A 14,496-nucleotide genomic window follows, 5' to 3' on the forward strand; every position below is an offset into this window, starting at 1 on the left:
TATGGATGGAAACAGCTGGCTATCCATTTTTCCAAAGTGGAAGCACTTTCATGATTCCCAAATTCATTGCTTTCATGCCTGCCAGAAAATGGCTTATTAATTGAGTTACACTAGTTTCTAGAGGCTATTGTCCTGACATGAGGATGAAATTATTAGAATTTTAAATGCAGTTATTAAAAACCCAAGGTATTCTAACAAGTATGTATGAAAAAGAAGGAGGGGAAGTTAAGAACCTTCCAGCAGCAATAAAGACTGCGTAGAGAGTGTTTTTATTTATTTTTAGGCATATAATAACTTGTTTTGGAAAAATATAATACATTCATTTGATAGTGATACAATGTAAAAATAATATAGTTTAAATGAAGGTCAGATGTACCTTTCTGGTACACTTACATATTCTTGAAGTTTGTTATGGTTATGCTTATCTGGCTTTAGAAGCTCTGCAAAGTGTGTGGCTTGCTCATGCTTCTTCGATCATACACTCCTTTGGAAAATTTAGCAGCTTTGGAAGAATCTTTCTTTTTTTCCAACTCTCATACTCTGAAATAATTTAGGAAACCCTTATTCTTGTGCATTTATCTTATCTGCATATATGCAATCTTTTAAATAAAGGTTTTATACTGTTTTGTAGATAATGATCAAAATAAATATTATAGTTTTTTAGGTATTATGTCTTTAGTGTAGAATTTCTTTTCTGGATGGGGAGAATTTACTGTCTAGATGAATATATTAGTTATGTCCCAATATTAGAGCAAAATAGTGTGCCATATATTAAAGAATTAATAAATAGAATTCTTCTCTCATAAGAATGCTTTTGAAGTGTAAGACTAAAAGCATTATAATCTTATACGAGTTAATACAATGCAGTGATTTTGGATGTGATATCTATGAAATGGAAGAGACTGTTTCTTGCATCCTGACTTTCCCAGAGACTCTAAATGGATAAATAATGTATAGAAGGAGTGGGATTTATTTCATAGGATGGTTCTGAAGTGGTTGAATTTGCAGCAGGCAAAGTTGAAGTTACTGGACAAAATTAAAGACGTTCATTAGCACCTGAACATGAATCAAATAAATTTCTCTCTGGTTTTGACTAATTCAGTTAGCTTAACCTAAATATGTAAGTTACTGGTATGATGCAACTTCACAATGTACATTGAATCTAAAAGTATTTATGCCATGTAACATGTTGTAGTCTTTAGTTAAGCTTTTTCAAATGCACATAGTTGGTCCCACTTTCAAAAGTACTTGGAAGTTACAGCTTCTTGGAAATCAAGAAGAAAAAGGGCTAGGTCCACCAGGTTATTTTAGTACATAACTTCAATTTAGGTATTGATCTGTTAGACATTTAGACTTTAAATGCCTTTTGAATATGAATCCCATTTTTAACTCCTATTTTTAAAGTATCAATGACAGGCTTGTGAAAGTGCAACTGTTATCTAGACTGTTTTCATCATAATTTCTATATTTTCCTATGCTTAGATTTCAGTTGTAGCATTCTGGACATAATATTTCTGTACCTATTGTATTATCCACTAACGCATTAAAGCATTTGTCTAGGAATGTATGGTTTATGTAAAAAAACTATAAGGTTTTATGTACCAAAAATGTTCAACTGTAAGTAGATTCAGTACAGTATCATTAAGGTCCTTAGCTGTTTATGAAAACTGAAAACAATTAGCATATTAAAATTCTAACCTATTTTTCTGGAAAAGAAAAAAACAAAACAAAAGCCAAAACCCACCAAACCCCCTCAAAAAGACATTAATTGTTTTTGAAAGAACTCAGCTTTCAATAGATTTAAATATAATTTGAGGGAACTAACATCTTTCCCATGCTCTGAAAGTCTTCTGTAGATGTTTTCATGTCAGGTGAAGGACTGAAGTTTTACATACAAACAGTTTTGCTTTTAGTCATTCTAAACTGTTAACATTTCTTGCCTGTACACATCCATGCAAATTTTTAAGCTGATAGGCACATGTAATTGTTTTCAAGCCATAGGTTCTCCCTTTCCTGTTAAATTTGTAGAACCAAAATCTTCTTGTAGTGCAAATAGAAGAAAGGCATAATTAGGACATATATTTTGAAATGAAATAAAAAACATGATTCATTACATATTAAGCTATGATACCCTGTAAGCCTGAAAAAGAGGTAATTTAGAAAAGAACATTCCTTTGCTGTGATTTATTCCATGTGCATTCTGTAACTTCGTTGCTGGACATATTTTGCAGTTGCATTGGTTTTTTCCAATATATCTAAGCACTTGTTAGTAAGTTATTCTCAAAAAGTCCTTATTTTCTATACTTTTCCAAGAAACAGGATAGTTGGATGTTTGTGATGCCACTCTGTCTTCATCTTACCAAAAAAATGAGTAAATGTCAAGTAATTTGTGTCAGGTGTATGCTCCAAATGAAAGTCCATCAATCATTTTTGGCCCTTTAGTGCAATGATTATCATTTCAAAGACGCAGGAGGACATTAAAGATAATGGCTTTTCTGTTGTCTATTATCTCTAACAGACTTCACATAATTATTAACATATGTTCTCATTTAAGAAGAGTGTCAATATTTTGAGTGAATTGCATTTTTTTAACTGAAAGGGATATGTCTGTCAGCAAGTTTTTTGTCCATCTAACTAAATGAGGAATTACAATTAATGAATTTTGTGTTTTCACAAGGGTAGATATTGCAGAAAATGTTGGAAGCTTTGCAGGATTGAAACACAATGACTGTCTTCAGCTGTCTGCATAGGATAATAAACAGTGTTCAAACTCAAGTAGAAGTAGTAAAATGCTAGTGCGTGCTCTTCTGAGGCACTCTCGCTTTCTTTTTATATTCTCTCTGTACTGAGAAGAATGAATATGGCATTTCCTTGCTTACCACAAAGCTCTGCAGTCATGTAGGATATGGAAGGTATCTGTAAAGGGTAAATATCTATTTTGTGGCTTTGTCTTGTTTTTATAGTTTTGATAGGAATAAAGATATTGAAGTAAGTTTCTTACTAGCTCATTTCTTACCTCCTATTTTATCCTGAGAAATTTCCATTTGCTTGTCCTTTAGCAAAAGGCTAAAAATAGTGGATTTTTTTCATCCAGTGGAGTTGCAAATAGAATTACATGTCTCCTAAAATATTTTTAAAATATTTAAAAAATATAAAGTTACGGTTCATCCATGTTAAATAAAAAATAGTTAAACTTGGCTCTCTTTTGAGTAGGAATAGAAGAGATAATGTCTATTCTTAAACTGCTGAAATTTCATTGGTAACCCTTGGGGTGTTTATGTAGAATGGCTTGAGGGGCATACTTACAGGCTTCTTGTGCAGGATATTCTTCCTCTGTTTGCACAGGGTTTCAGCAGACTACTTAGGAGTTCAGGCTGTTGACTTCACCATAAAAGTTAATGAGTGGGAATGGAGGGAAACACTGTGATATGCAGGACAGCTTTTTAGCTTATGGTTTCTCTCAGTAAATTTAAATATTATGGAAAGAATCCATGCACCAGAAGGAGGAAGGATTTAGCTTTTAATCGCTAAAGTAAACTGAATCTGTTCATATTTCAGCACCCATAAGTGTCCTGGACAGAATGTAGACATTACAGTTAGACAAAACATTGAAGTCTGTCCTATAATATTTAATGAAATACATTTCTGGCTACATTAGAGAAACACCTTTTAATGAGAATGACAGAATAATTTATGAATGTATTCAAGCTTCAGTGTGTCTCCACTTTTAAATTAGATGATAAATATTTGAAAGATGTAGAAGGGGCACTTTTGTACAGCAAATCAACTAACTGAAGAACGTTAAAAAATAGTCGGGGAACACCACATAGAGGAAATAATGTTATGGATCAGTGAATTAAATGAATTGACACCAGCAGTCACGATTTTGTCACTAAGCCAGAAGATGCTGCATCCATTACAACGAAACACTCATAGTGCGGAGGAGCGGCAGGCAGCTGGCAAACCCTGCCAGCTGGCATAGCAGCATCAGCTGGCATCAGATGGATTTTAGCTGCTTACCTGTCACTGCCACCTACAAGCAAGTCCCAATATGCTGAGAGGTGATCAGTGATTTGTCTTTTAAAAGCATAGACTAAATAATTCAATGCAGTCTTTACAAACTTTCATTTTATTTGCCTTATGGTTTTTATGACCTTGAAAATACTGATTTTTTTTGTGTCTCCTTTCCATTTGGAATTCACACACATATTTAATTCCCTGCCAGTGACTTCCCCAGAATAACCATAATTTGGGGCAAAACGAGTATCTCTGAAAATGTATTCCCTGTTTTACTACTGTTTATATTTTTGTTGCAAAATCTTTCAAGTTACACATTGGTTCTAAAAATCTATGGCAAAAGTCCTGTGTAATATTTAACATTACAACTGTGTTTTTAGAGTAGTCTTATGGCCCAATTTAAGCTATTCTGTTGTCTTGTTGCTCCATTTTTGCTCTCTAATGAATAAAATATTAGCCTTCAGTTACAGATTTCAGTTGGTTGAAGCTATTTCAGGTAGTCTGAGTCTGAGTCAATGGTAATTGTGACCATGTGTACATTTGTCTAAAATGCATGTGAACATACAGTTAGTTGGCCATTTAAAAACATGAATCTCTGATTTAGCTTTTAAAATTATACAGAGTCTTCTTTAAAATTTTTTCACTAGTCTTTTAAGGAGGAAGTCTTGCTTAGCAAGGTGAGCTTGTTTGATCATATCTGGAGAATATATTAGCATTTAAAAATACTTTAATAGAATGATTTCAAATGTCATATTGTCTGCAAAGGCTATAGTCTGGAAAGGTTTTGCCTCAAACTAGGCATGTCTAATGGGGTTTATGACAACCTATGAATTTGCCCCTGAACAAGGTCAACTTGGAGGTCAGTGAATGCTATACAAATTGCATGCTACTCAAGCCTGTAATTATCCCTGTAAGAAGTTAATGTGCTGCGGAGTTCAGCAAATTCATGTAAAGCTTCAGAAATGACCATGATAAACTGAGCAGTTACTTACATTTGCTCTGAAAATCACAGTCAACAGGACACGGTGCTTACAGAGTATTCATTTATGGTTACTTGTAGCCAAATCATCTTGTCTGCTTGTGTACTCGGGAGATAAAGAGCCTGAATTCTTTCTCATTTGAATAAAACACCTTAAATAATATTACTTTCTTAATATCCAGCATATGTCCTGTACATATAGGCTGAAAAAACCCTCTCAGGATAGATTTTATTTCCAATTTTGACAGAAAATATGCAATATCTACTTAAACACAAGTTCATTAAATGTTGAATCCCTACAACAGGGACATAAAATATGTCAGATTTTTGTTGAAGGCAGCACGTATTCCAGCTTGTTCATGTATTGTCCAATTTCAGTACTCTATATATAAGAACTAACTGCATTTTCAGGTGAAAATGTCACTATTGTTTATTTTTCCTTTATTTTTCAACTATAAATCTACTTTTATATAGGTGAATGACTAAGTAGTTGCACAGTTAAATATTCCTAAATCACGTAAAACATAGGTAAGAAACACTTGTATGAGTTAGTATCAATTTTGTCAGTCAACAGTCTGTAATGTGAGCATCTATAAGAATATTATAGGGATAAGGGATAGCAATTACTTAAAGGTTTTATATTATTAAATATCCAAATATTAATATCACCCGACCATTAAAATTAAATTTGGATACATACAGATTAAATATTGTTCGGATACTAGGAATATAAATTTAGGGAAAATTTAGCTATTAGTTTTAATTTTATATATGAGTTAGTATTTTTAATAGTTTTTGCTTCATCAACACTATGAAGTAAGCCAACTGCTTGGATCTGAACTTATTTTGAAGAATTTTTGTCTGTATTGCATTTTGTGATGTGCTACTGTCCTATCTTCCTTGTAACATAAATCAAAACCACAAACACCAACAGTCCAAGCATTGTGGCAAGTTTGGTTTTGACATTTCTAACATCTGAATTACACTTCTAAAATTCTGATGGTTTACTTTTCATTACTTTATTTATGGACTGGTCCACATCAGTATCACTAATTTCAACCAGTCAAAATATTTTCCTCAAGGTTTCCCTTCCTCCTTTTTCTTCTCTTCCACCTGACATCTGAAAAGATTACAATCTGAATGTCAGTATATTATACTACCAAGTGTCTGTTACCCAAAATGCAAACAAAATCCTCAAATCCTTGTGAAGTGTCAAGGGTGTGGAAGAAGCTCTTTCAGACAAGAGGGAAAGAAATCCTTTCAGTAGCCCCTAGTGTTCCAGAAATAGTGTTGAGAGGACATAAGAAGACAATTCTCCAATTCTTTTTGGTCAGGAATTGATCCTTTGTCAAAAAGCCTTAAATGTGTTCACACTGAAATATAAACTAGCAGACAAAATAGGAGAACTTGTGGTGTACTCAGAGTGTCTTATATAGTTCTGCCCTGATCACTTTAAGGAGAAAGGGGAAAAAGTATATTCCAGAATAAATATTTGATGTGCCTTTTTTTCCTTCTTAATAGCATCCTACAAGTAAAAGGTGATGTTCTTTACTAGACCTGGTGAGAATTCAAGCTTACATTTATCAGCCATTTGTTAAGGTGCAGAGTGTAGAGAGAAGATGAAGGTCTTAATACCACATTTAGTTAATAAAAAGGTTTGATATTGGAGAGACATTGAATTCAATTCAAAACTGGCTTCTGTCATTAATGTGAATGCATCCTTTCTAGAGTGTTCATTTGATCTCAGATCATTTTGTACCATCTTTCTAGATTATCAAATTGTTGGATGGAAAACGGTCTCAAACTGTAGGAATTTTAATATCCAGTTTGCACCTGGAGATGAAGGATATTCAACAAGGTGAGTGTTTCTTACACTTTATCATATTTGCATGGCTATTTTCTCATAACACTCTTCAGAGAATTTCTTACATTACAGAATGTGCTTTGAATATAGTCCTCTTTAAGATATCAGAAGAATCATTGTTCCACTACATGTAAAAGTTTCACCTAAATAATCAGAAGTGAATTCAGGTACAACTCCATTTCAGTTCGCATATCACTTTCGGTACAGTGTTTTCGCAAAACGATTTCATGTTCCTCCCCTACAGTTCCCTCCTTTTCCTTAAGCAAGTCCTCCACTGACAAAAATTAAATAGAAGACTTATATGTAAATCTTTTGGACTTAAAACATGCAGTCGGTATTTGTTGAATGTTCAAATTCTGCTTCATTAGCGGTGTAAAAAGCACATCCCAAACTGATGCAGCTACCATGTAGCAATCAGAAGGATGATTACTGAATGGCATTTTTCAAAGCGTAGGGCTACTCAGTGTATAAATTCCATTACTGTTAGAAATTATCTGAGTTTGCCAATACAACTGTAGAGAAATACAGATTTTTCAGAACACTGGGGTAATTCAGATTCTGCTTATGTTCTGGATTTAAAAAGATATTGTTTAAGGATATTGTTTATTTCTTTTTCACATTAAAAAAAGGAAAATATTCACCATTTAAAACAACTGCTGGAAGAATTCAAGTTGATGTCTCCTTTTTGCTATTGTTTTCCCTCCATCACATGCAAATACTGGGTAGGGTGTTGAGATGCTGCTGGCATTGATTATTATTAATTTCAGAAGGGCCTTTGAGCATCTAGCTCTTTAAAAGCACAAGGGCTTACAGATGTCTCTTGGTATGGAGGGAAACAACGAAAAGAAGGAATAACTTTGTGCCTGCCAGTATTGTGTGAAAGGTATCCGAATGAGATGGAAAAAAACCTGCTATTACTAAAGGTCTGAATAATTTGCTGGCAGGAATTACAGCAGCATTATAATAGGATAGCAGCTGTATTATAAAAACTGGGTAGTATTCTTAAGTATCTTCAGAGATGTTTTCATGACTTTTTATTTTCTATGCCATGATGTTCTAATCTCTCTTTCTCTCAGTTGTTTGCTGTACTTCTATAGCTTTTGAAACCCTCTGGCTAATTTATTACAAATTTAAGAGAAAAGAATAAGTCAAATGTTTAGGTATACACTAGCATTTTAGCTTGAATCAGCAGTGCACTTTTGAATCTACCAGTTGTCCCCTTTGCCGTGTTTGCATTGCAGAGCAATGCAGAGCAGTCTCAGAGTGGGCAAACATCCTTCAGAATTAAACTAAATGAGATGATGTGCTCTAGGAGCATGCCGGCAGTCTCCACCCATAGCAGGCTTTAAGTTCCACAGGATCAGATGAGAGATAGTTAAAACTCCCTGAAATATGTATAGTGTGACAGCTGTTGCTGTCTACAAATCCATTTCTGAAGACTACACTACTTGCAGTTGTAGACATAGCTAATGTAGTCCCTCAAGTTTAATGAAAATTGTGAGTGTTGGTAGAAGAGAGACACCAAAATAAGTGCTGTCACTGAAAGAAAGTTTATAACTCATCACCCTCTCTATTCTGAGGTAGCAAATGACTGGTCTGTCACCACATGTGTTGCTCAAGGCAGCAATAGGATATGCTGCCTTTTGCTTATGGAAACAGCTAGGAGATACAAATGGGATTTGGGAATACCGTTAGTGGAACTTTTTTTAAAAATACATTAACAAAGCAGGATGAGTGACTCTAATCAAGATCTGTGTGCAGAGACTATCTAGGGAAAAAACCCAGTTCACCAGACTCAGGGAAAACATCTGTTCTGTAGAGAGGATCTTTAGAAATGCATACTATAATGAAGACAACAGTAGAATCATGCTTGTTTCTCTTTTAGTGTGTATTTTGTTTAATTTAAATTTGTGTGCAGTCCTGCCTATCAACAGACAAATTCTTTGAAGATCAGTATGGTCAATATGCTGGATGAAAAAAGATCATAATAAGCTAAATAGCTCATGACAACACCTAACCAAAAAAGTGTATGATCATTGGGTGATGAATGTCAAAGTTGTTGGTTTCTTTTTTTACAAAGTGAAGTTACAAAGAGCTACCTCTAAGAAACATGAAAATTAAGCACTGGTCCCTTTTTTAAAGCCGATTTCTATTGCATAATTCCGTATGTGAAAGATAGAGAAGAGAAAAGTTAGTGGTCTTTGGCAGCTTGCAACAGAGAATGAAGAAACCTTAAGCAAAGGAAAGTCAAAAAGAAAAAAAAAAAAAGGATGACTAATTTCAAATTTTTCTGACCATGTTTGTTAAAAAGCCATGTACAAATGAACTTACTGTCAATGTATAGTGTACTGGTTACTCTACCTTAAGTAGCAGCTACAGAAATACAGATACAGAAAAACTGTCCTCAAATGAACTGCCCTATGCATACAGATGCATGCAAAATTGTAGAGAAGACAAAACACAACAAAAATTACATCTTTCTTTAAAATAGTGTGAGATTTCTGCACCTATAGGATTTCCCTCTCAAATTAAAGTAAATATCTTCACGGCAGATTCTGTAGATAGCTCAGCAGTGCAAAACAAGCAAGTGACCATATCTGGCACCCAGATGTTTCAATTTGGATTTGATAATGAGCCAGCTGCCACACTTCAGCAAGAGAATCTCCCACACGTGTTTCTTTGAGAGAGTGAAGTTCATCCTTTACAGATAAGTTTAAATTCTTGCTGTATCTGAATACAGTCTAGGGAGAAGACAATGTAAAACTGAGTAATAATTTTGGCTAGTGCTGGTATTACATGCTGCAGAGGGAAAGTTAACATTGTCATGCTGCACCTGTCCTAATACTCAGCTTTTTGGTAGGTGGGAGAGGAGGGGAAATCCTAGGTGCTGTAATGTTCTTAGAACACTAACAAATTTTATTGGTGAATCTGGTACTGAAGAGGGTAATACAGTTTCTGATTAGACCACCATTAATAATATCTATTTCCTGAGCAGAAGAAGCAGACACAAGATCTGTCTGTCTCAGTATGCTATATAGGATCTTTATTTATATTTAAAAATCAAATAGCAATAATAAAATTGTGCATAGGTTTGAGATTATTTTCAAGGCTTGTTCTCTATGGTTTTTTAAAACCTTTATAAGGAAGAGATTAGGAATAGTGGAGATCAGCTGTCAGGTAAGGAACATGCTTTAACATGTCTCTACACACTTAGAGAAGTAATCTCCATTTCCTATCAATGCACTTCTGTCTTATTTTTCCTATCATTGTTTAGCTGACATATTACAGCTTGAGAGACAAGCTGTGGCTCAAGACTACTTGTGTGGCTTTGCTGTTCAGATATTACAACAACACTCCACAGTGAGGTGTTTCAGTTCTGTTTCTAATGGGAAATGCTGATTATAACTCTATGTAAAGACCCTCTGTGGGCACTGGTCCCAACTTTTTACGGGGCAACATTCCAGTCACTCAGTTCCCAATATAGTAGCTAGCAATAGCTGTGTACTAGAAAACACATGATAATAATCTTTTCTGCACCATAAGTCATCTGTGCCAGCTTCCTATGAGATACTGAGATACTGAGATCTTTGTTCAAGAGTAAACTGGTAAAAGTGGGGCAGCCCAGATGGAAAAAAGTTTTAGTTACAGAAAATGGGATGTAGATAAAATATAGATGCTTATGTCCAAAAGAGTGATTCTCCCAAGTCCCTCCCTACCTCCATAGTACCTGCATTTTGCCACTAAAATTGTGAGGCACCAGAAGATCTGCTTCTGTACATTGCTGAAAATAGTTCACTGTCTAGTACCCCTGATTTCTATCAGGAGGCATTAACTAGATGGTCTCACATGCTCGTATATTTTCCTTGGGACCAAGTCAATGAGATGCGGTAGATCGCACCAGATGCACGCTTGGTAGCTTATTACAGTTTTTGTGGCAATAAAGTGCCGTATTACTCCATGCAGAACTGCTGCAGGCTTTGCTAGTACATTTACCAAGGCAAGAGTTTAACACTGTAGCACTGCAGCGCTGACAGAATTTAGCCTGTATGGCAAAGGGGAGAATTTAACACAGATCCTTGGCATTGAGACTATTTCTAATGCTAATTTAGTTTTGGGTTCTTTTCCTTCCCTAGACTTTAAGCAGTTAAATATAATGTCTGAGACTCCATTTGTTAAATGACTATAGCACTGCCCAACCTGTAATAGCACGTATGGGGACCTGGTATGTTTATTGTGCATTTGGAACATTCTTGTGTTCACAAACAGTGTAAATTATCTATGCAGAGGCACATTAAGCTTTGAAAGTATTAGAGAAATATATTTGATGACACTTAGATGGAATGGATTAGAATGTATTTTGTTAAAAATCCTAGGTCATGCCATCTGCTGTTGTAGTTTTATCTTCATTATAGGTTAACGTTAGTGCCAGTCTTTTGCTCATTACTTCTTGCAGGATTTGAGCTTTCTTAGTCTTCTAAACCTACATTGTGCCCATGGTGCTTCTTTGGTAATGTATATTTTGATGGTTTTTGTGTTGTATGAGAGTTAAATACTGGAGAAAACCTTTAAATAAGTTTAGAACATATCAGTTTGTCAGAAACAAACCAGAGTGATTTGGGTATTTTTAGGAAGTTTTGCCAAATAGGGATTTGTACTTAACAATTGTTGTCATTTTCTAATTGACAAGATCAGTCACAATTTAGTTTTAAATTTCCCAGTGATGAGCTTCATGTTCTCAGGAAATCAAGCCTTACTCAGCAGAAAACATAAATCAATGAAGTACTTCCAGGTCAAATAAATGTACCTTTGGCAAGCTCTTTTTATTTAAATAACTTATTTATGTTTTATCATTAGGAAGCAGTTAAGGTGATTTCTTCATATTTCATAGTTTAATTGTCACATTAAGTGGTTTGATACTGCTGAGTACATGTAAGCTCTGTCAGCAGGACTTAAATCCTGATTTATCCAAAACGTGTTTAGTAGGAGTGAGGCTGTATATCAGACTCAGCCTTAAGACTGTTGGTATTTAAGCTGGTTAAGAGAAGTATCTTTTTCATATTTAACCTCTAAGTTCTACAGTTGTATGTTGACTGCACACCATGTGCTTTAAATTCTCAGCTTTTCTTTGGTTTACATTTTTGAAGTGATAAAACAGAGTATGTGAAAAATCTGTGCAGTAGGGAATCTGGTTTTTACAGTTAGATTCATTTTAAGAAAGTGAGTCTGTTAAAAACCTTTGGTACAAGTTTATATTCGAAGCAATACTCTTAGTGTGTGAAATGTAGTTGGCAAGTATTTTTATGTGTGCCTGTTAGTTTGAATGCATGATGCTGATCTGTTTTTTGTCCTAGCTGACGGTTATTATATCCTAATGGGTGCAACCCTGCACTAATGATCCTTGTGTATATAAATTCTTCTTGTTGTGAGCAGACACCATAGGCCACATAAAAATGTTTGCCTCAATTTCCCTGCAAAAAAGGATCTCAGAAACCAGACTTGGCCAAGTAACAGATTTTTTAAAGGTAGAGGAACCCAATAAAATTACCAGCTTTTCACAGCATGAGTCTACTTCCTTTCGGCATATTGTGAGGTGTAGGTGAAATATTCTAACTGAACTGACAGTGTAAGGAAGACAGCTAACTAGAAAGCAAGATAAAAGTAAAAACCACCAATGATGATTGATATTGTAATAGCTATTAATTGTTTTGAAGCCTCTTTTGTAGATTTATGATACTTCACCTATATTACTTACACTTATGTGAGTCTTGATATAATGAGATTTAATGCAGTAAAGTATCACCGTTAAGTTCACTGTATCAGGAAGAGTATTTTGAAAAACTTATCATGGTTTTTATTCATTTAAGAATGTTAATATACATATGATTAAAACTGCGTTTTTTCGCAGAAGAATTAAGACGCTTTTGTTCCTTGTGACTAAGTAAAAAGTAAAATAATTAGTTTCTTTGATCTAGTGTAATGGGTTTTTTTCAGCTGCCTCAATTCAAGTTAATTTACACAACATACTGTGAATCTATTGCACATGCCATATTTTAAGAATATGAAGAATACTGACACCTGTGAATTTGGGGTTTTCTTCCAGCTTTTCAAAATCACTGCTTCTTTTTTAAGAAAATGGGACAATCTTCATAATTTTACATATTTTCATTTTTGTCTTCTGCTCCAAATGTGTATGGCATTAAGTTTGATCGGTCTAAATGAGAAAAAGATATAAGGACAACGATAAAGATACTAAAATACATAAAGATGAAATAAAAGAGTCGGTGTGGATTTTGGCAGTGCTTCTGACTTTTGGGGAGTAGTCTCTACATACATTAACATCCTAAGATGTCGAACTATCATCAAATTGAGTAATATGGCTAGATTTTTAACTGCAACCTGTCAGCATGGACATTGCCAATAATAGAAGGACAGGTTGTATAACAAGTAAATCAGAAAATATTTTCTTGGTACTTTTATACAATCACATGCTTGTCCAAAAGAGAAAATAATTCATATTAATGTCTTTTAACACTGATTATTATTAATTATGTTTAAAATGTGTTCATTTACCAGTTTGTAATTTATTAGTTTAATCTCAAACATTTTTTGCTTTACCGTGTCACTTCAAAACAATGCTGATTTGTTGGAACTGGTGTTGAGTGCAGAAACATGGATAAGAAAATATAGCATTAAAAACCACTTTGTGATTTTGGGGCCTTTTTTTTGTGACAAATCTCTGACTGAAAATTCCAATTAGGTGTACAAATCTTGATATTCTAATTAAAGTGTAATATTCCTGTACCTAAAAAAAAAAATCCACTAATTCTAGTATGAGTTCAAATTACCTCCAATAAGTTGTTTTTCTAGATAAGTCTGGACAAATAAATTTGTCCTTGTAAGCAGATTTCAGCATATTCTGAAATAGAATGAAAGTGAAACCACAAGGGGAAGTTTCTGAACTCAATATGTATCTCAAAATACATCTTAACAATTAAATATTTTGGACTGTGAAACCAAGTTTCCAATAGATTTTCCAATCTCTTAGGTTCTTTTGAAATTTCATTGGATAATACAGAAGATAATGCAACTCATGGAACTGTCTTGAAACAGCCAGCAGATGATCTCATAAATTTAAACCCCAAGGATTTTTCTTTAAGCAAAGATTTTTGTCAGGCTTATTTGTTTGGGCTTAATATTTGGTTACACTCTTGAGCTTTTTTTTAATCTTCCCAATAGGACAAAAATAGCTGGAGATATTGCTTTTTTTCATTTATACTGTCTTCTTCTGTATAATTCTTTACTTCTAACCAAGGTGTAATGTCAACAGATGGAATCATAATTGACAGGCAAAATTTTAAAGCATTCTAAATGTCATTGGACCTTTTAATAAAATTAATTAGCCTGCCACAGAGAAAATTTACTAGCCTGCTGGTTAATTTCACAATGTAAAATCATGGGGTAGGTGGAAGAGCAGGCGAAAGCTTATTACTTTTAAATAATTATTTAAAGATGTGTGCCTTGCCCCTTTCAAACATAGATTGCAAATGCAACAAGAGCTTTTAAAATCTTCTAAATTCACAAGCAGTCAAGTTTCCTTTGAAGAAATATAATACAGTTGAAATTAAAAGTACTAGCT

General features: G+C 34.1%; 1 protein-coding gene across 2 annotated transcripts in view; it reads left to right on the forward strand.

The window, feature by feature from the left end:
* The window catches only part of FMN1 (formin 1), a 209,218-nt gene that overhangs the window by 117,494 nt on the left and 77,228 nt on the right, over positions 1-14,496 (forward strand). For both annotated transcript variants that reach the window (XM_074824482.1, XM_074824483.1), the window contains one exon: positions 6,767-6,854. In XM_074824482.1, coding sequence (XP_074680583.1) covers positions 6,767-6,854 — 88 coding nt within the window. The remainder of the gene's footprint in view (positions 1-6,766; positions 6,855-14,496) is intronic.

Source organism: Strix aluco, chromosome 4 (genome assembly GCF_031877795.1).
Source record: "Strix aluco isolate bStrAlu1 chromosome 4, bStrAlu1.hap1, whole genome shotgun sequence".
In the NCBI taxonomy this organism is placed as follows: Eukaryota; Metazoa; Chordata; class Aves; order Strigiformes; family Strigidae; genus Strix; species Strix aluco.